The sequence below is a fragment of the Strix uralensis genome, chromosome 20, assembly GCF_047716275.1.
Source record: "Strix uralensis isolate ZFMK-TIS-50842 chromosome 20, bStrUra1, whole genome shotgun sequence".
NCBI lineage: Eukaryota > Metazoa > Chordata > Aves > Strigiformes > Strigidae > Strix > Strix uralensis.
In genome coordinates, this window is record NC_133991.1 from 9115102 (window position 1) to 9137352 (window position 22251).

Sequence of the window (22251 nt, forward strand, 5' to 3'; positions counted from 1 at the left end):
GTAAGCTTTAAAAAGTTTTCTATGTATCTGTAGTATAAAACATTTAATTCCCAAATGCACACCAAAACTGATGCGTCAACTGACGTTGGCTTGAAGAGCCTTCTCAGCATAAGGTGCCTCCCCCCATTTTTAATACACTTCTCAGTAGTTTGGTAGCTTTTTTTTTTTTTTCCCCCTTCTCCAATCACAACACAAACACCAAAAATAAGCTGATACTTTGAACATGGTATAGACAATTGTAAAAACTCTCTCCGTGAAGTTCTGTCGTATCCTGTAGCTTTCTAGCACTGTTGTGGTCTGGACCAACTCTGTTCTCAGGTGTTCAAACCGGGCACCGTCGTGCCCAAAGGACCCATCTGTATCTGGTGGTTTTGCAATTGGTGCTAAATCTTTCAATGCCACTCAAATTTATTTTCTCAAAGAAGAAAATCTGCCTGGCAGTGTGATACCTGTATTTGCATAAGGCTCAGAGTGGAGAGAGGTAGTTCTTTTCATTCTAGAGCCATCATGCTGTGCCTGTAATGCTGCTTTAAAGTAGAGATAGATTTCTGTATCCTTAATGTGCCTACTAAATATTCCGGAATGACCATATGCTTTCTCAAGGGAAAAGATTGACTGTATGTTTCACGTTGGAGAAGAAACTTCAAAACCTGTTTCGAAAATGGAAAGGCAATTCTCATTTCAGATAGTGGGAAGTGCAGTTAGTTTTTCCAGTTTGCGGCGCTGGTAATAAGTGGTGCATAAAATTCCATCTTTGTTTGGATTAGAAAATAAATTATTAATGGAGCTGAATCCTTTTTTCCAACTCCCTGTACAGTCAATAATTTATAGTGGCACAGGCGTAAGATACGTATTTTTAACCATCCGCCTCCCAGAATACTGTTGTTCATATTGAAAACTGCTGTCCTTCCTAACGAGCTCAGGCGCAGTGGGTGTTCGTGCATTATGGATGAGCCGTGCTCTGCTCCTCCAGCCCTCGTGCAATTCCATGAGCAGATTTCCTGCTGAAAGGGAGCCGAGCGCTCCATTAGAAATTCATAGAGAGAGACAGGAGTGTCTTTGTTTTATGCGTTTCACTGAACGTGGGAGATGCGCTGCTGTGTGGACTTGATTTTTGAATGTTTTAATAGAAAATGGCAATGTTTACAGTATGTATTTACACTCTGAATGCCAGCCCTTTATCCAAAACCGGGGTCTTCAGGTACAAAAGCTGTGCTGCCAGTGCTTGTGCCTCAGCCTCTGGGCTGTTTAACACTCATTAAACACTCCGAGTTCATTAAACACTCCGAGCCTGCTGTTGCCTTCATCTTCCCCCGTCTTTGCAAGCTGTTTGAGACCGTTACAGGCGTGTGTGCTGGTGCTCATCCCTGGCTTAATCTTTTGCTGTCATTGCAGGCCTCCTTGCTCTTTGTTCTTAATGAGACCCTGAGGCTTTGCTAACCCAGTTTTGATAGCCCCGCTAGTAAAGCGGGAGAAGTCTGGCTGTAATCAAAGCCCCTCTGCCTTTGAAACAGCATTTGCAGTGTTCTCATTGTGGATTACTTTCTGGTCGTCTTGAGTTTCATGCCCTGTGGATCCTCTGTTGGTCAGGGGTGTGATTTTTGTGGTGTCTTCTGCAATCGTGTCCGTTTAGGTCTTACATTTTGTGCTGCTTTTACCTTTGCTCACTGCGCTGCCCGTCGGGTTCTCCTCCCTTGCTTCCTGGGTGTTAGGCTTCAACTAGACATTTCAAATAGGTGAATTTATTTTTGGTCTCATAATTCTAGTTTCTTTTAAAAAAATCTATTTTTACTTTGAAGTCCAGAAAGGCAGTCCCAGGGTGACTTGAAGCTTAAATGATCAAAGCCACACCTAGAGCTCTAGCTGAGAATTCACTGATGCTTTGGTGCATGGGCCCAGCTTGCTCTTCCACAAACACTGTGAACAGGTCAGCTTTAGTCCCTTTGGATGTTGTTTTGTTTCTTTCGTGTCTTCCTTGCCCATACCTGTCCATCTGATGCAAGGTTCTTGGAAGTGGGGACAATGTTCTTCATCTTTTGTCTTTCTAAAGGTACACTGAAAAGAGCTAGGAGCTCCTCACTGCAGGTTGCAAAGTCCCATGGAGCTGCTAGCTATATAGTGGAAGCTTTAAGGTGTTTGCTAGTACATGTGCCTGGGCATGTCATCTGCTACAGATCCCTCTGACTTCAGACCCGTGCTGAGCTGGCTTCTTTCAGGGTGAAATGCTGCTGAAACATCAGATTTTTAAGGAAACCTTTTCTTAAGACTCTGCAGGATGCTCAGGAATATTGCAGGTGTAAAAAGAAATCGTGAGTAGCTGTGAAAGTGCTGATCAGGTGTCCCTGGCAGGTTCAGCTATTAACACCCAAACAATCATTTATTACATCAAAAAGTAACTGGACCATGCAAGGACCTTGTCACCACTGGAGACTGGTGGGTACCTGTGTCATGGCGCTGAACAAGCGGGAGATCCCCTGAGTGTCCCCCACCTTCCAGCGCAGGGGGGAGGCTGAACTGACACGTGGGCTTTGTCAGCCTGTTTCCTCGTTATGACAGAAACACCCGAGTAGAGAGGCCATGTGCAGAAGGGGCTATACGTGGATATTTCCCTGCTGTGCTATAAATGGAGTTCCCTCTAGGTCAGGCATGTATCACCAGTGCTAAATTTACTTTAAAATATTACTGAGGTGGGGAGGTTTGTGAGTCAGGTCTATAAAAGCATGCACTGCTTATGTAAAGAAATATAGCTTAGAAAGAGGCAGAAGGCGGGAGGGCTCTTAGCCTGCAGCAGAGACCGTTCCTGGTGTATGTCTGCCCTCCCAAAATAAATAGGTCTTTGTATTCAGGCAGCAACTACGCCTTCAGGTTGTGTCTGTACCTTACAGCAGGACTGAGGGATCTGCTGGCCAGCCCTTCCAGAGTTTCCACACATTTCAGGAAATGTAAATAATTTTCAAGCCTACACTCTGGCTTAGATGAAGGGTTTTTTTTTAAAAAAAAAAAAAAACCAACAACAAAACAAACATTTGTGGGATGAATAAGTTCATCTGTGCTTGTAATACTTCAGGGATACTTCAGCTCGAGTTCTGCTGTGGTGCCATTGGGAGTGGAAAGGAGGAGAGATGTGAGGGATGCTGCTGTGGCATTTTAGGGATTTTGATTTTTTTTTTTTTTTATTCACTCAGGTACATGTGTCTGTTTGGCCTTTGAAAATCTGAGGCTCCTGAAGGCAGCGGTGTCTTTGCTGTCAGAGCAGTCCTGTGTGCTTTGCCACATCAGACAGGCAGACGTTGGCTGTCCTGCCCCACCACCAGCCTCCTCGGGTCTGACCACAGACACAGCTACATCCCAGGGGGATGGACTTCTCCTGCGCTTCCTCAAAAAAATGTTCCTTAACTCAGCAGCCAAGTCCCTTCTGCAGGCATGGTGCTGCTAATGCTCTTCAGAGGAGAGTGCTGGGCTGGGAGCTCTCGGCAGGAGGGGCTGAGAGAAGCCATTGCCTGGGCAGGGGAGGAAAGGCCTAGTCCATGGCTGTTAGCTCATTTTTTTGGGGACACTTCAGTTTATACCCGCTGTACGTTTTGCAATCAAAAATCAAGGCAAAAATAGAGCATCACTTTAGACCTTTAAAGATGCCAGGTCTTATCAACATTCTTTTAATTTTATCACAGTTTGCTGTGTCAGACCGGTAATGAATTGCAGTGCAGTGGGTGAGGTGCTGTTTTGCTTTTCTGCCCAACTGGAATTGATGAAGCGATCCGTTTCCATTGATCCTCGCTGGGAAGCCGTGTAAAATACAGGTTTTATGAAATTGAACCTGAGACCAAATAATTGGAAGAAAATGCTTTAGAATTTGCAGCCTATAATTAAACATTTCCAAGAGGCAGTGAGATACAGCGAGCTCAGCAGAAGGAGGCATTTTGCTGGGAAGACTTCCCGTCTTTGCTTTGTTTCACGCTGTGTGCTATTAAAGCAAACAACTTCACAAGCTTCAGAAGTGTTCTGCAGTTCTTGACCAAGAATAGCATCTAACATTACAGCTAAACTGGAAACAATGAGGGCCATCAGTTGTCTTTTTTTTTTTTTTTAGCACATAAACTAGGTAGCTTAGCTCATGGAGAAATCCCCATTATTCTATTTTAGGTATTCTAGAGAGTGCAGGATGGGAGTTTGAATCTTCTGAAGGATCCAGCAGTAGCCACAATGAGGGAAAGGTCCTCATTTAGGGCAGTGCCCTGATCTGCTGGTGCAATTCATCCTTACCTGGGCAAGCCAGGCTCTCCTCTTTTCAACTGTATATATCCTAACCACCAGTCCTTCTACGAAGTTTATTGAATTTGACTTGCCTGATTAAAACAATTAGTTTGGGATGTGATAGAAACATCTGCCTTGTGCCGTGTAGGATCAGCTAGGCTCCTGATTAAGTGTCTCACTATGTAGCTGTGGGAGCCGTGGCTGCGTTGCTCTGGCTGCGTTTGCAGGGGAACGGTGACAGCTTTGAACTGGAGGCAACGTGCAGAGTCGTGCTGAAAAAAAGTCTTCATCTGTAAAGGGAAAGGCTGGTTCGGGGTAGGAAAATAGGAAGATGGAGGCTTTCGGCACCCTCGCAAAGTCCCGTTTTTCTGTGCTCTTTTACTGGACCCTACCAGGAGTGTATTTGGTGAACTTCAAATTTTGAAGGAGACGTACACCATATGCCCTAATTTTGTCTTTTTTTTAAAAATCTCTACAGCTAAGAACATGTTCTGTGAGTAGAAAGAATTTGGGGGTACAATCTATTATTTTTTCTGGCCAGCGTTGAGCTACAAGCCCCTTGTGTCTCTGCAGACCGGAGCGAGCTATACCAGAGCCAGGCGTGTTTGTGTGCTGCTCATCACAGTCTTGCTGCTGCAGTTCTGCAGCCCTGAGTTCTCCCGATGCTGCTGCCTGTGTGGCTGTGGTGGCCGCAGCAGCCCAGGGCTCCGGCGCCTCACAAATGTCTTGCCAAGAGGCTGTGTGAGGCTTTGAGGGTGCCCAAGGAAACCCTTAGCTGCACACTTGTTTCTTCAACAGCAGCCAGTGTTAAGAATGAGAGGGAAAATGGAAACATTTTCCCTGTGCTTTTAATTCGTAGCTCCTGTCTGGAGCAAAGTCATGGAAACCAGTTGAAGAACTGGTGAACAACTTTTCTACCTTTGCTTGAACCCCAAAGCTCATGCAAATTCATTAGCGAAGACAAACCTTACGAGGTCAATGGAGAGCCTATAGCGTTTAATAGAAAACATGCAACATGGAAATTGGATGTAAACCTCTTGCTGTTCCTTCACAAATCTATTATACATGAGCCCATCAGAGCAGCATATTAATAAAACAGGAGGCTAAAGCACTTGGCACTCCCCTCTCTTTAGCGAAACATCAGAGGCGAGGCTGTCGGCTTCGGCCTTTGAAGGCTGGAACTTGCATCTGCCCAGCTGCTTGGGTGACACGATCAGGATGTTCCGAGAGGAACTTTGCCACTGAAGGGAAATCTGTCCATGGTGTGGGGGTCTTTTATGCCAGTAAAATTCTTCTCCTCAAGGACAAAGCCATTGTTCTTTCCTGCTCAGCCTTCTTAACCTGCTGAATTCTTTAAGCAATAGACAAGGAAGGCCAAAGATGGGTTAAAGCAACCTCAGACATAATGTGCTGAGATGCAAATTGCATCTGTTCCTCGAAAGCTCTCCCCACCAGGACCGCTCTGTCCTGGTCATTTGTTATGCACAGGTACCACCAACCACAACCACAAGTCCCTTTGCTGAATAGCGGAAGTAAATTACGCTCAGTTTTAAAAAAAAAATCTACATTTTGTTTCTCCATCAGGACAAATAAACGTGGCTCTTTAGACCTCCCCTGTATTCCCACTCATGTTGCCAAGAGCCCTTGTGCAGACAGTAATGCCTCTTGCCCTTCTGGGTGAGCAGAGGCAGCGAGGGGATGCTGCTGCTGCATAACACGGGCTGTGTACAATGTCTAACCTTAGTGCAAAATGGGAGTAGCTGTAGTGTGGTCTAAGTTTGGACCTGCGTGTCTGTGAGTAAGTATTCATGGCTGGTGGCTCTTAAAAATAGAGGTTTGAGCAGCTGATATCCTAGCCCTAATAGGGGAAGTTAAACATGAAGGACAACTGATTTAGCTGGTATTAGTGGAGTATTTAGGAGTAAGAACCAGCAGATCTATTTAGATCTGCAGTTTTCAAAGCAATGGGGAATGGACACACTGAAGAAATATGGTTAGTTTGTTAAAAATGTATTAGCAAGCTACAGAGCCAGGTAGGGGGCGGGCAGTGTAGTGTAAGAGGAGGGCTATGGGATAAACGAGGAGGCTGAGCTCGCTCCTGGTGTGTTCGAGGCTGCAGAGCTGCTCTGTCTCACTGGGAGTTGTTTGGGCAGTGACGTACCAGTGCGGCGCTGCCTGAACCATAGGAAGCCTTGGGGACAGCTCCAGTATTGAGACAAGCTCTGGCTTATAGGGGCTGGGCTCTGTGTCATGGGCAGCAGCAGATCTAGAAGAACTAATTACTGTTCCTTTGATCATTTTCTAAGATGCACATGAGGATAACAGATCTGTTTTTCATGAGTTCACAAACATTTACTTTACATCCTCTCTGGCTTTGAGTATCTGGGGGGGTTTTCCTATTTATTTATTTTTCACTGCCCAAAAAAACCTGCAGCTTGCATCTGTAGGAAAGGCGAAGAGGCATTTATCATAACACTGCCTATGAAAATGACAGGTAGACCAAAGCTTTACTGTGTCGCACCAGAGGCTAAGGGATTTGGGTTTGGACCACAGAGGTGGTCTTGAGCGGGCTGTTCACCCTGCTGCCTCGCCAAGGTGGCCACAGCCGCTTCCTAAATGTGACCACAGCAAGTCAAATAGCTGAATCTGTTTCATTGTGGCATTTGCTGATGAGTTACTACCCAGTGGGCTCACTCAGGAGAGCTGCCCGCGGGGGAGCGGAGCCCTGGAGCTCCCAGGCTGCTGTGGCAGTGCTGGTGGCTCAGTGCTCCTTAATGCTGCTGGCCCTTTCGGCAGGGAGTGACCTGCCTCTGCCTTGGAGGGAATCTCATCGGCAGGACGCGCTCCAGGCAGGGCCATTAAGTCCGTTTGTTGCTGAATCACGCTGCGGGCTGCCAACGTTGCAGGGAATTTGCATCTATCTTTTTCCATCATAGACATGGATGGAAGTGGAAGTGCTGTGTCTGATACCTGCTCTGGGGCCATAAAGCCTCATTTTTGATCCCTGCTGATGGTGGTGGCACCTGCCTCCCACGTGCATGCTTTGTGTGTGCTGCTTGCTGGGAGAGGGAAGGAGTTGTCCTCGGGAAGCTGCAGGACTCTGCTACCTCCAGTAAGTCCTACCCCGAACTAAAGTCTGGACAGCTTGAGCGTATTGCTACAGAGGAGAGAGCTGTGTAAGACAACAAATTCATCTCAGACTTGGCAAGTCTTGTCTCTAAGCTGAGCTGGGTTGGAAGCTGCGTTGCCATTCATTCCCTGAGGATGCCAGAGACGCGCAGCCAGAGGAGGAGGGTGTTAGGATTCAGCTGAATGAAGTTGTCGTGCAACTAATCTTCATTACAGATCAGGAGCCTTGATGGACTGGCATGCTGTTCCACAGAAATAAACTGGTAGTGACCCAAGGTCCGTGTTATACACAGTCAACAGCCTTCCAGCGTGACTGGTTAGAAAAACTTCTTCTGGGAAAAGACTAAAGCCAATGTTTTTGGTAATGACTGAATTTTCAAGCCTTGGCTTAAGAAACTTTAAAAAGAACTTGTTTCCTGGGAGCAGCCTGCATTTTGAGTGGAGACCAAATATTGCTATTCTTGAAATCTATGGTTTTGAGCAATAATTCTGGTTTTTGAGCAGAGTTGGAATTTGTTCTCTCATACTTGGTTGTGCACTACAATACCGAACTGCAGTGGCAGGGCCAGCAACGAGAAGCCGTTCCCCATGGCTACTCCCTGTCCCATCCTTGTGTGCTTCAAGCAGGGAGGATTTCTCTGGCTTCTCCGGACAGGCGTGCCCTGTGGCATGGCCGGAGGAGACCTCCCACAATAGCTGTGCTTCCCGAGGAGCTCGGTGCCGCTTCCCTCTGCAGCACAAGGCTGATCTGTCTGGACCTTTCTCTGCTCTGCTGTTTCCCTCTGCCTTTTGCTTATATGTCTCTGCAACCCACTGCATCCAAAATACCAGCTGATCTACTTGCTCTTGGAGTGTGAAGCAATAGTTAAATGAGTAGTTTGGATATTTTTTTTCTCATTTAGACAGAAGAAACAAGTTCAGCTTTGACCATGCATGTTACATTTTAATTTTTTCTCATGCCAAGAAATACAAAGAAAGTATATAAGATATACCATATCATCCTGCAGAAAAAGAAACATTCATCAGCAAAGAGAAGTGCCCAGCTGCAGTTCCTGATGTGTTCGTGCTGTGTGTGAAACACGGCTCTTCCAGTTTGACTTCAAAACAGGAGGAGCCGGTGCCTGGACGGTGGTTGTGGCAGTGGGGGAGGATAGACCCTGCACTTCCACACAAAGGATCGTGTCCTGGGCACCAACTAACAAGGGCACCTGCTCTGAAGTGGTCTCAGGGTTGCCTTGGTGAATCCTGCACACGATCCCTTTCTGATGTTTCTTATCCTGGATGGGTATTTATAGTTTTGAATTTCGCTACCTACTGGTGTTAGCAAATGCTTTACAAATATTCCCACTTTGAAAAGGCTGCTTTCCCCCACCACCCCCTTGGCTTGTGCCCAAGCACAGGAGTTTTCAGTCCAAACCTGTCTTTGCCAAAATTAAAGGATGTACGCTGAAAGAAAATCAACCTTAAATGTGAAATTATTTCAGCTTGACTGTGCATCCTTGGCTGTGGTTCTGTGATAAGTAACAAAGTGATGGGGCAAGGTTGGGGGTATCAGGAAGAAAGAAAGTCAGTCATGGGACCAGCCCAGTGGGTGCGTTTCTGCAGCCTCTCCCTGGACTCAGACCGAATGGAAACAGAGTTTTAATTTTATATAAAAGGCAGGATCTGCTCCCCTTGTCTACATGGAGAAGTCTGTATTTGGAAGGTCAACTACTGCAACGTTAATGCTTGAGTCTGTAGCCAGCCTGGGTCAGAGCCTTAGGGGGAGCAGGTTCCCTACCCCTTGATAACCCCTTTCAGTGAAGACCAGTGATGACATCTCAGTGCCAACAAGACCTGTCCCGGATTAAAGGAAAGGCAGAGGATAGGAGGGAAGAGCCTGTGAGACACGTGCATTACTCTAGGAGCAGAAATGCTGAGGGGAAAGCACGTTAAACTCACAAAGATGGGCTGAGGGAGGTAAACTGGAATGGAGTGAAATACTGACCAGAAAAAGCAAACTCATCATTAAACACAGCAAACTTTGAAATCGAATCTTTTGTTGCTTTCTTTCCTCCCTTTGTGCTCAAATCCCTTTGGTCTCCTCCACAGGCACCTGGGCGGGCACCAGCCAGCGTGTTGCTGTGACCAACTGACTCCTGCTAGACCTTTTCTGACCATCAGTCATTGCATCCTACAAGAAGCTGGCGTGAAACCAAGCTGGCTTGTCTTCTCGGCAGCAGCAGATTGCTTCTTCAGCTTAAACCTTTGATCCAGCATTGCTGTACCCAGCAAGGGCCCTTCTGTGCTACCCCTCAGAGTCTAACTCTCCCCCAAACCCTGGCGAGAGGGGCCCAGGGCCACCAATGCCAGAGAGGTGCCATCAGCCATGTGCTCTGCTCAGAGACTTCCTGAGCAGCGCAAACCGTGTATTTATATCCCACCAGGACCTCACACTTGTCGATCGTAACTCCTACTTGAACTTACATTTAGAGACGTTTCCCACCTTCTCCATCTCTTCAGCAAGCTATCCTCCTACCAGCTCAACTTCGCTGTCAGGTAAGGATGAATTGCCACCTCATCACTTGGATCTCTCGCCTCTCCCCTATTGCCTGCTTTACTAGGGGGTAGAAGTTGGCCCGATCCTGAGGATTTCATGACTCTTATAGTTGCAAACACAGGAAGCTTGATTCTGACGTGTGTGCTTAGGGGAGGCAGCAGCAGGTGGCAAAGAGCTGTGACATCAGTAATAGGTCTTGTTTGTGGGGATGGAGAGGGTAAGTCTTTTCATGACATAGTTTTTGTGATCACCCTTTTGTGAGCTAAAGACACAAAGGACAAAGTTAAGAGAGGAGAGGTTGTGCCTGGATGTGGAAGAAAAAGTGCTTGCTCTTAGGTGAACACTAAATTAGCAAAAAATCATGGGGGATGCTGTGGTTTCCCAGATGTAGACCAAAGGAGGAACCATGCCTGCAGCTGGCCTCAGGATGAAATTCTGCCATGATTTACCTCCTCAGAACACAGTTGCGGGTGAGGCGTGTGTCAAGGGTTGGGGGCTCAGCAACTTCTTCCTTCGCAAATACAAGCTAATGAACCCAAAAAAGCCAAATAGGCAGCTGAGCTGGGTAAAACTGTGTGTGACACGAAGAGCAAGGATCTAGTGGCAAAACCTTTGCAAAATATCAGGCTGCAAAATGTATGGGGAAGTTGGGGGAGAGCACAGAGAAGAGACTTTCCAGATAACCCTGGGGGGTTTATTTTTCTAGGTTGCATGGAGAGAAAATATTTTGTCCGGAGTAATTGTAGAGGCTTTCCCCTGGATTTAAATGCAGGATAAGAAAAAAAAGCTGTATTCAAGAGCGCAGAACAATTGTATCTAATCAGAAAGAAGATTTTAAAATGAAAGGAATTTAAGTGTCTTAGTTTTTCTTTTTTATTATATTTAATAGTAAGATGAGAAGCAGTTGCCTCAACAGCCCACTGATATAGGCTAATGTCTGAGGCACAAACCACGTTTGGGTGCGTACAACAAATCATCATCGTGGGTTTTTTGGGAAAGCTTCTGCCTTCTGCATTCAGATCAATTCTGGTACCTCTACTGCTCTGTGCTCACCAGCCTGAGACTTCTCCCAGCAAGGACCATTGCAGCTGCCTATAAAAGCCCCCTTGTTCCTATGACTGCAGGTATCCCAGTCCATTTTGAAGTGTAGTGTGTGTTTGCCTCAATCTGTTTGGAAAAAGGTTCAAAGGAAATCTGTATTCATACATGGTTCTGTTAGGGAGGAGAAAGACAAATGGGTTTCTTTTTGGAGCTGCACAGTGCATGTGACTCTGAGCAACTTTGCCATCGGTGCAATTAAAGCAACGTAATGCTAACCCACCTCATGAGGGGTGGCAAGGTTTAATCCTTTAAATGTGGTAAAGCACTTTAGATGAAAGGCTTTATGTAATGATAAAAGAGCATTTAAATTCTTACTTAATAAATACTTGGCGCTCTCAAGTACTATAACTCATTGCGGCAGTTTTCCCTGAATGTCGGCTCTTCCTGCCCAGGGAGGAGCTTGCTCGGCTCTTCCCATAAGCTGAATTTCAGCAGCTCGAAGAGCAAAGGGCAGAAGATGCACGGGCAGGCAGCACTGCCCTTATGTAGCTCAGCAAAAATAGTGCGTGTTTCCCAGCAAGCAGCTTTCAGGTTCAAGTGTTAAAGAAGGAAATGTTTGGGGGGTTTGATGGGATGTCATCAGCCATAAGATGAGAGTTTGAATCTCCAAGGGTGGGTTTCTGATGAGCTCAGGAAGAAGAGATCTGGTGCCAAGGGTCACCCGGGCAGCAGCTGTGGGTGGGAGCTCACCCCCAGCAACGCTCAGTGGCCCCTGTTTGCTGAAGCTCACAAAAAATGAACTGCAAAAGAAAGGTTGCAAATTTGGTCCATTTTAGAAGCCAATAGTGTGTAATAAAGCACTGGCAAAGGGGCGGATGGGAATGGAGCCCAAGAAAGTGCTGTAGTGATGTGCTATTGCTGTGAGTCCCTGGAATCCCTTTTAACGTAGAGAAAAATGTTAACAGCATGTCTAGGGGATTTGGCTTTCATAGCCCCTGGATTCAAATAATGCCTAGGAAAACGAAACACTTTAAAGAGGAGCAATCAAACAGGTGACAAGAGAATTTTCACAGAGATGCCCATGGCTTTGCACATCAGCAGAGTAACTAAGTGTGGATTTACACTGGACCATTCCCCTGTGCTAACCCCACGTGCACACGTGTGCCCGCTCATACTCCAGAGAAGTTAGTGCCAAGCAGTTACCATGTTGTGGAGTTTCTTATGGTGTGCAGTAGATTCTCCATGTAGACAAGCCTCCAAAGCATTAGATTTGGTCTAAGGTTTGGGGTTTTTTTCAGGAGATTGGTGGTAGGGAGCAGAAGTGCCCTGGAACACCTTATTTCTCGGTGCAGTCCATATTTCTAAGTCCCAGGCTGTCAGCTGGAGACAACAGAAAGGATGGGGAGTGCAGCTCTTGGCCAGGTACTTGTGCCTGCAAAGTTTTGATAAAAGAGAGAGGCTCAGCTAATACGGAGCCAATGGATATGGCCAGAAGCCATCTACAAAGCCTGAATAAAATAACAGGCGATGAAACTTTGCATAGTCTGGGTGGCTGGATAGAGGACCAACCCCAGTAACAACCAGCAAGGACAGGGGGAGGGGAGGAATAGGGGATGGGGCTGGAGGGAGCGAGGTGGGATCAGATCCCGAGGGAAACAGCCGAGGAGCTGCGCGGTGTGGAAGACGTGGAGGGGCACGGGGGACGTATAGGCAGATCGGGAGAAGCAAAGTCTATTTTCTTGTTATGTTAAATATAAAACATTAAAAAATAATACTACTTGTGGAACTGACCCCAGCCAGCTCCGGGGATGCTGGAGATTTTCAGAAATGCAGAAGAGCATGTGAGGGGTGGAGGGACAGGAGCAGGGATCTTAAACTCTTCCATGCCTCTGAAAATCTCCTGGAAGGCCCTAAGCTGAAGCCCAAAAGGATCGGGGAGATAAGCACTGACAGTGGCAGGGGCTGGATCACACTGAAGCTTTTGTGTGATGGACATGACATGACATAAAAGTGTAAGTGGGTAAAACAGGCTCTCCCTGCCTTGGTACTGCTGCTACAGATGAACCAGGCTCTTTTCTCAGCGCCATGAGTATTACCCTCACTTTGGGTGCACAGAGAGAGAAACGTGTGGGTTCACAGAGAAAGCATTATTTTTCCTTCCATTAAAAACCCCACCATGGGATCGGGGTGAGGAGGAGCCTGGCGTTCTCATGCAGCAACATCCTGCTCTGTCAGCTCTGAGATCTGCCCTAAGTGATAAAAGAGCTCATAGGAACAGACATAGAGAACATTCCCAAAGGCATGCAAATGGTCATTGTCTCTTTTTTTTTTTTTTTTTTTTTCATCAAAAATACAAAAGCACCCACCACATCCTCCAGCTTTTGCTGCTGCATTTTGTTCGGAGCAGAGTCATGGTCCCGCTGCAGCTCTGCTCTCCCTCCTCCTCCATGGAACAGCTTTCAGCTCCTGATGGCAGTTTGAGCTTTGTTTTTTTTTTGTTTTTTTTGTAGAGACAGAGAATTTGATGATTTAAAAACCAACAACCCCCCAAAAATTCAGTGACTTGTGCCAAAACTCTTAGGAGGATTCCTCAAAATGTCCTATTCTTGCCTTAAATTTTCTTTTAAAATACGCTTCGTTCTTGAAACTCTCTCCTCCTCCTGTACTTTAGTTGTCTCCCCACTCCGTGAGTTTTGCTGGAGGGGAATGAGGTAGTGGATTTCCCCCTTCTCCTCTCCACTCGACGTCTGATGTTCACTCCCATTCCTTCTTGCGATGTTTTTTATCCCATCACTTGTACAAACTCATTTCCAAGAGGCGGTGAAGTAGAAGCATGCGTTCCTTCAGACGGCGCTCCAGAGCAGGCTGTCTAGGGCTGCCCACCTACACTGTGACAATTTTTTGTTGCAAGGCTGAAAGTAAAAACCCCAAAAGGAAAGTTGTCTTCCTCCTCTTCGAGGTATTTGCATGCTAAAACATCTTCTAGGAAACTGTAAAATAAAGAGAGTCTTAGGGCAGCTTCCAGTAGTCACCAAAGTTTCCCTTATGCTCATGGTTTGGGGTTTGTGTGTTTCTGAGGTTCCCATTCGCCTGACCTGCATGCTGGTGTGTTTGTGTTTGAGAGGCTCCCCAAACATTTTGGGATTACATTTCTGGGCAGGTTGATTTGTGTCCTGAAACCCTTCAATTTTTACCCCGCTACACTCTTCTAAACCCGCCACAGCCTTTGCCAGGGCGAGACCTTTCACCAGGGGGACCTTGTATGGTCACCACTGCACTGTGGGACAGCACAGGGAGGACTTTCCATTCTGGTCCTTTGAACAGTGTGTGTGTTGCTACTGCAAGGAGCCCCTTCTCCAAGGTGTTTTGCAAGTGTGTGAGCAGCTGGTGATGGCCAAACCAGCCTGGACCACAGAGGTGCTCAGTGCCCTACCACTGCTGTTGGGTGGGAATGGAGCACCACCTGCCCTAGGGTGATGGTGGGCAGGTATCCTATAAACTGTGCCAGAGACGGGAGCTGGATGAGGTTCCTGCTCTAGCTGGACTGGGGAAAAGGAAAGAAATGTTACCTCTGATGCTGAGTGAAACGTAGAGCACGATGATGATGGTCCCCAGGATAATGGAGACGATGCTGAGCAGCCTGGCCATGCGGCCGAGTCGCCGGGCTCCATCCATGTCCCCTTGCTGCCCGCTGTTCCTTGACTGGGGGGAAACACAGAAAGAGGGTCTTGAGAACAACTGTGGCTCTGGCGTGATTCTCTGGCTGCAGTCCCCAAAACGAGAGCTGCTACGTCAGCAGGGGTGCTGGACCTGCCCTCCTGGCCTCTCCCAGGATGGCATGTGAATCCCCTCTGCGAGCCTACAGCTTTGACAGCCTGTGGTCCTGCTAAACCAACATGCCTGGAGAAGCCCACCTGGGATGCTGTTCTGCTTGCCCTGGGTAGGAGCTGGACTGGCTCAAGTCTGTCTTTTGTTGGAGTGACTAAGAAATAGCCCCAGTGGGGGGACAGGTGGCACAGCACAGCCCCAGCCCCTCTCTGACTCTTTCATGGAAAACCCTGATATTCTTGACTTCAATCCTCAAAGCAGATCACTTGTACGGGGCCTGCGCAGGGGGACTGGATCCCCAGGGGTACCACTGTCCTTCTGCAGCTTGCGTACAGGAAAAGTATGCTGCCTCCATCGTCTTCTGCAAATTTATGTATTGAGAAGTAATGTAGATTGTGAGTTTAACTATCACTGACAAACCAAAAAAAAAAAAAAAAAAGCAGTGATGTTTCCAAAGCAGCATGTGGGCTCTTTGCTGGCGAGAGGAACAGGCTTTGATAAAGCAGGCAGTAACTGCTGGCTTTCATCTTGTGATGGGATGTGCTTTGGTGCCTCTGCATTACTCTGAATTTCTGCATCAACATAGATGGGTTGTGTTCACCGTCTCTGTTTTTAAATGCAGTCCTCCTACAGTGAATTCCTGCTCTCGTGTGTGCTGTGGGGTGGGAAGGAATAGTCCATATAGCTTCTCTATTCTGCTTCTAGTTTCATTGTGATTTCCCCTGCTGCTCTATTGATTTCTTCAGGCAGCTCAGTGAAAGCTTTCCTCTGCTCTGTAACTAAAAGAAAAGGCTCCCTGGCTGTGGCAGGGCTGAGCAATGGGATGGGGAATGGCACTAGTAGGTGCCTGGAAATTGTTGTGTGTGGACTCGTTAAGGGATGAAAAGAGATCCTCAAGAATTGCAGCTAAAACAGGGCTTGCCTGGCACTGCTGTTGGTGGGCACTGGTGTCTTAACGGGAGGCACTCGGTGCGATAAATTGCAGCGGTCCTTGTCTTTGGGGACAGGTGACAACTCAGGGCAGATGGAAAATGGACTCAATGATCCCAAGGGTCTTTTCCAACCTGCATGATTCTGTGATTCTGTGAACACAACTTGGAGGTTCCCTTGGAAACTTTGCTTTTCACTGCTTCGTCAGGGCTGGCCACTCATGGGCTTGGCAGAGATCCAGACCCCAGGGCACCTCCAGGGGGGTTAGTGAAGCTTCCCCAAGGTCTGCCCAGCAGTGCTGCTGGGGCCAAAGAGGCTGGATGGGGTTGAGAAGGATTTGGGTTCACACCCAAAGGGGAAAGACATAAGATTGGATGAGCGTGGGCTCACCAAGACCTTGCCTGGTGCCTGACGGGGCAGCGAGGGTGATGCTGTGGCCTGATTCCTCTGAGCTTCAGCGCCAGCTCTCTTACTGCAGCACTGCTGACCCGCTGGGCAAGAGAAGCCTCCACCTATGCCAACCACCCACAGCAACCTGAAGACCAAGCACAGCTCATCAGAAAAAGTATAATACACAGATGCATCATAAACCTTCAGAGTAAGTGATTAAATAAGGACCGATCTTGTTTCTTCCTCTTGTAATTGGCAATAATTTGGTTCCCAAGTGACAAATACTGGAAGTAAGAATTCCTGGTGAGGGAGAAGCATTACTGCTGAGAGAGGAGCCCACAGTGCTCCCCAGCCTGCTGGAGTGAGTGTGCTGGGCTTCTTGCACTTGGCTGAGGGAGGACCTAGCACTTAGCAGAAGGGCAGCTGTGCAGTACCATGGTGAGGTTATTACGGTGAAATTACTCACCGTGCGTCAGCATTCGCTGCGCGTGTGGTGGAGAGACTGGAGCCCCTCCATCAGCGAAACAGGAGCTCCCTGCTCGGGAAGAGGCAGACGGTCTGCGATTAGCATGGCTCTCCAGACCAAAAAGCCTTCCCAAATTCACGCAGCGCCCTTCTGCCTCCCATGAAACCCATCGGGAAGGGAGGGAAATTGGATAAGGAGTTTTAAGGTCAATTGGTAACATTTTTACCTGGTTGGGAAGGCTTGGAGTCGGGGGGAAGGGAGGCAAGGCAGGCTTGGAGGAGAGACTGGGGCAAGGAGGAGGAAGCCCAACACACGGGTCTGTCACCTTGATCCGGTGGAGGAGTTGAGTAAAATTGCCCTCGACTTCACGGGGGATGGGGTTTTGTAGATACTTTAACTGCCTTGAAGCAGTTACTCTTTCTTTAGAGATGCTTTTCAGTATTTAACATTTTTACATGGATTAAAGGCTTCTTCCCCTGCCCTGTCCATCTCAGCCATGCTGCCTTGGCTGAGCCAGGTTTCAGAAGAAAGAGGGAGATGTGGGGCAGACTCTGGGGTGGGCAGATCCCTGCAGCCCAATACCGTGTGCCGGCTCCTCCCTTTGGAGCATGGTGGCTAAAACTGGGAAAACCCTGAGTTAAAAAAATAAAATGTGCTAGTTAATAAGAGTTAAAGGTGGAAGTGTCTTAAAACAATCCCATTTTCCTTTCAAGAAATTCATATCTCAGAAATAACAACTGCACTGGGAAGGGTTTGTCAAATGTTTAAAAAAAAAAAAAAAGAAAATTAAGAGTCAGGAGGCCTAGCACAGCTCCAGCACTAACCATGAAACATCACTGAGAATTCAAACAAATGAATACTCGATGTTACTACCCCATTTCCTGTTCATCCTGCTTGGTATTAATACCAAGAGCAATGCAAATACCCATTAATAATAATAGTGGTATTAATACCACTACCCCCTTGGCAGCACCATGGTCAAAAGGTCCCCAGTCCAGGGCTGCTCCATACTGCTCAGGTAGGTAAAATGCAGCTTTGAAGGTTTCCACGTACTCGTTTTAGTTTGTATCACCCTGTAAATAACACAGCGGAGCCTCAAACAGATGGTTGCTTCCACTGCATCCCTGCAAACCTCCTGCTCTGCTCACATACCACCCTGTATAACAACATCCCCACCGCTGACACCAAGAGAGCTCAAGACCTTGTTTCTTCTGGTCTCGACAGCACATTTGACAGACCATGTCTAAGATCGATGGGATGCAGCCAAGAACCTATTTTCATTACAGAACAGATGACAAAATGACGCCTCATGGGCTGGTGGGGAGGGATGGGGAGGACACAGTAGCCTGGAGATTGACAGGATCCCTGCCCTGCTCACTGGCAGCTTCCAACATTTGGGAATTTTAGGCTCAGATTTTTGTAACAAGTGTGATATTTTTGTAGGGTGTGGGTTAGATTGCAGTGAGATATGCAGTTTTAGCTGTCTTCTGGGAAAAATATATAGGCTAACGAATTTGATATATTTATCACTACAGCTTCTGGAAGTGTTTACTGCTCATTTATCCTGAACAATTATGAAAAATACATCAGCATTGGCATGGGGTGTTTAGCAAGCATTTGTTACTGTACATATATTATTCATTGGTGTGGAACGGTTTGATTATAGCTCTCTAGTATCACTAATCCTGTGTTTTGCTTTCCACATAAAAACATGAACATCTTGTTTATTAATCGAGACTCGCCGAGGCAGAATATCTCAGAAAGGCTTGAGGGCTCCGGGGGAGTGAGTCAGTGTGTGTGTGCCAAGAGACTCCGTATTACATTAGAAAATCTGAAGGACCCTAGGAGTGGGGCTGGAAGGGCACGCTGTACCACAGCACCCACGGGGCCAGGTAAGTCTGGGTGATTCAAAGGAGTTATTAATCTCACCTGTTTTCAAACTGTTACCTGTTCAAGTTACTGTTCAGAAAGGTTTTTTCCCTAATAGATCACCTAAGTTGTCTTGTTGCAAATGAAGACAATTACTCTTCTGTGCTAGTCCCAGGGACGGAGAAGACGAATTGTCACCTCCTCTTCCCTGCAGTCTTTCCCTATTTATGAACCAGCTTTGGATGCACTCTGCTGCCTTCCACCAGTTACTCAGAATAAATCATTAATCCTCAACACTTGCGTTTTGTTGATGAAAACATTCTGAGAGAGGTATAAGTCAACATCAGACTTAGATAGATGACTGTGCCATTTAAAATGAGCAAGGATAGTTTGACTTCTCCCACGTCTTTCAGGAATGACAGTACTTATTTTGGACACCAAGGGCTGTGCAGAATTGCCCTTGGCATTACTATAGGCTAGTTCTGACTGGAGTTACCTTTCTTTTCCACTTCACTTCGTTTGTTTGGAGTTTTGTACGCTGGTAAGTGACCTCTCTACTTCTTCCCCGAGTGTGGCTGCACTTTGGTAGGAAAGGGAGGGATTCAATCACAGCAATACAGCGTGTGTGTGTGTGTGTGTGTGTGTGTGTGTGTGTGGTATCTGGCCATGCCCTGCAATACCTCTGAGATGGGTCCCACGGGCCACGCTGCCCTCGTGTCCATCAGTCCCACTCTCTGGCTCAGGGGGAGACCGGAGCCCCTTGGTGCAGCCAGATCCTCACTTGGTCAAAAAAATGCATCCAAGGGTCAGTGGAGGAACCTCCAGATAACTCATTTCCACAAGACCAGCCTTATCAAGAACAGGCTGGGGGTTAGAGCAGATTTTTTTTTTCCACCTCTGGCCGTAGGCCCTGCTGGGATCTGAGAGCAGCTTTTGAAAAATGATTTATGAGATACTAAACCCAAAAGCATTCATTTGCTTTCCTCTCTGGATGATGCTTATTACCCAGAAAAAAGCTTTCATGTGCAAAAAGCATTGACTTAGGCAAGAAAAATACAATTGCAGAGCTAAAGGAATGTCAGCACATTGTGAGAAGGCCCCCCTCCCCGCCCAGGCACCAGGAATCACAAAAACCTGGTTCCTGCTCAGATTTGTGCGTGGTCAGGCACTCCTGGGTTTTATTCTGTGGGGAGACCTAAGCCTGTGGGAACCTCAGGGGTAACTGGGAACTGAATTTCTCCCTGGTGTAAGGAGGTGAAACATCAGCTGATGCTCCAAGAGCTGTTCCTGCTGGCAGGAGGACCCAGCCAGATGTTCCCTGGCTCCCCAGGGTCAGCACAGAGCAAGGATCACTCCTCCTCCTGTTCCGCTGGCACCGTGTGGTGGTCCCTGGCTGGAAGGGGGTGGGGGCCGATGGCACAGGCATGGCCAGGGCAGTAATAAATTAAGTGTTCCATGGGACAGGGAGCACAGGGATGACTGTGAAGGGGCCAGAGGATGCGCACTGGCTACTAATGTGCTGTGTGTGCTAGAAACCTTGTCCTGGAGAACAAATTCATCCTAGTATGCCTGCTGACTCAGTGGCCCCAGAGGGTTGGGGTTGCGCATCCCCTTCCCCAGCTCTGGGTGGGCTCTGGTCAATGCTGTCAAGGGCCTTGGAAGCAGAGGGCAGCCAAATAGCCTTATTGCCTTGTTGGCCCTGCCTCCCTTTGTGTTTAACACAGTAAATACACCCCAGGACTGCGCTGTCTAGCAGTATTAACTGCCTCCTGCTCTTTTTTCACTGCTTACTCTTCTACTCCACAGGGCTTATGTGGCCCAAGGCACATCCCCACCATGCTGGAGGCTCTAACGCCTGCAAGGAAGAGTGTGAGAATCTATTTTGCATGAAGGCTAATGTGGTTGGCAAATCCCCGTGAGAGCCCTTGTTTATTACCATGGATATGCAATACCCAGCTGCTTTCCCTCTCGTTGCAGCGCAAAGCCAAACAAGGCTGGCTGGCTTCCCCGTATGCTGCCTAAACAGGCTCCACCACACAACTGTACTACGCAGATGACAGCTGGCACTGGCAGAAATGATGATTCCTCCTCAAAATGGAAACTGGTCTCTCAAGAGGGCTTTCTGTGGCAACTGCCAGTGTCTGTCTTCAAGTTGGTGGTGGTTTTTGGGGAAGTGCTGGATGCGGGTGCCCCTCAGTGTATTTTAGTGTGGTAAGCTGGTAATTGCTTTCCCTGAGCTGATTTTCAAAGGAAAGATTTGCCTCTCTTGCAAATCAGGGGCATAAAAGGTCCCGGGGGTACTGTACAGCAGTGGGGCATCCCGATGGGTAAGGGGGTGGCCGTACTTGCAGGGCTGCGCTGACTGAGCCCCCTGCACCTGAGATGGGAGGGGGGCCGGCTGGCTTTATTCTCCCCTGCTCTGATGTTGGTGTCTTTGCTGAGGCGTGGGGGATGATTAATGGAGAAAATCGCTTCTTCGGAGCAACTAAAAGAGCCGCAGGTGCAGCCTGTCCCTTTGAAGTGTCCGAGGACAGGAACCAGCCTCCAGCCGGGGTGTCCCCAGGGCTGCAGGGCTGTGCTCGGCTGCCAGGAGGGGCGGAGGGGGGGGATCCCTGTCCCCGCTTCGCCTCGCAGCTCCTTCCCGGGGAAGCCCGGCGAGTCGCTCCGGACCGCTGTCTGGCGGCAAGGGACCGGGCTTCCCCGAGCCACCGGGCTTCCCGGAGCCACCGGGCTTCCCGGAGCCACCGGGCTTCCCGGAGCCCTGCCCTGCGTGTGCCCGGATCCCACCCCCGAATCCCGGGCCGCCGCGCTCCATCCCCATCCCGCGAGCTGTCCGGGGCTCGGCCGCCGCTCCCTGCCCGCCTTTCCCGGACCCCGATGGCAGCGGCCGAGCCCCCGGCGGAGGCTCCTCCCGCCCCGCTCCCCGCCGCGGCCCCGCTCCCCGCCGGTGCAGCACCGCGGACAGCTCCGGCGGCCCCGGGCCCGGCCCCGGCCCCGCTCCAGCCGTCGAGGGCGGCAGGAACCGGGCCCGGCCCCGGGCGCACGGCGGGTCCCGCACTCACCATGATGGAGAAGACGAGGGCCACGACGTTGATGGGCCAGACGGGGCAGAAGCAGGAGAAGATGGCGAGAACCAGGTAGTCCCGCGGGCGGCCCTGCTCCGGTGCCGCCGTGCTGGTGGCCGTGGAGGAGGCTCTGCCCAGGCTGAGCCGGGACGGCGAGAGCGGGGCCGCCTCCAGGTGCCCGACCGACACCGACTTGTAGGCGAGCCCGTGCCCGTTGCGCTCCGCCTCGCCGGGCAAGGCGGCCGTGAAGGATTTGGAGCCGCGGAGGCCCTTCTCCTCCCGGCCGTCGGTCGCCGCCAGCAGCTTCTCGGTCTCCTGGAAGCGGGTGGGCAGCGTCGTGCCCGAGCCCGAGCCCGAGCCCGAGCCCGAGCCCCCGGGCGCGGAGCCGCCGCTCGCCATGGCCCGGCGGAGCGGGCTCGGAGCTCGCCCCGCCGCCGCCGCTCTGCGCTCGGGGCCCGCCGCCCCGCGGGAGGCCGTGCCGGAGGAGGGGCCAGCCCGGCTCAGCCCCCGGGGCAGGATCGGGGTCGCGGACCGCCCCCGAGGTGTCCCCATCCCGTCCTGTCCCCCACTCCCCCGCCCCTCGGACCGCGCTCAGCCTCCGCCCGACCCGGTGCAGGCGGTGCCGCTGCCCCCGGGGATGCGGCGGGAGGGAGCGGTGGGAAAGCCGGGGTGTCCCCTGTCGCCTCCAGCCCGGCCCAGCCCGAGGTTCTGTCCCGCCACACCGACCCCCGGCTCTTCCC

The 22251-nt window shown here is 49.3% G+C and overlaps 1 protein-coding gene across 2 annotated transcripts; it reads right to left on the minus strand.

Annotated features, from left to right (window-relative positions):
* Positions 1 to 8305: 8305 nt before the first annotated feature.
* Positions 8306 to 22063, minus strand: TRARG1 (trafficking regulator of GLUT4 (SLC2A4) 1). Of its 2 annotated transcripts, XR_012631712.1 has the most exons (4): positions 21509 to 22063; positions 14533 to 14665; positions 13330 to 13953; positions 8306 to 12395 (listed from the first exon to the last, which is right to left on the minus strand). XR_012631712.1 is itself a non-coding variant. In XM_074890481.1 (3 exons), the coding sequence occupies exons 1-3, from the start codon at positions 22061 to 22063 to the stop codon at positions 13946 to 13948; spliced, it is 696 nt and encodes a 231-aa protein (XP_074746582.1). In that variant the 3' UTR covers positions 8306 to 13945. The 2 variants fall into 2 exon arrangements, 1 of the variants encoding a protein (XP_074746582.1); XM_074890481.1 differs by having other exon boundaries at positions 8306 to 13953.
* Between the last annotated feature and the right edge of the window lie 188 nt (positions 22064 to 22251).

Excerpts from the sequence above, each read along its gene's own strand:
- TRARG1 (XM_074890481.1), bottom strand. The coding sequence starts at position 22,063 with ATGGGGACACCTCGGGGGCGGTCCGCGACCCCGATCCTGCCCCGGGGG. Across the intron at positions 14,666-21,508 it reads CCCTCGTCTTCTCCATCATG|TCAAGGAACAGCGGGCAGCA; the intron begins GTGAGTGCGGGA and ends GTTTCCCCCCAG.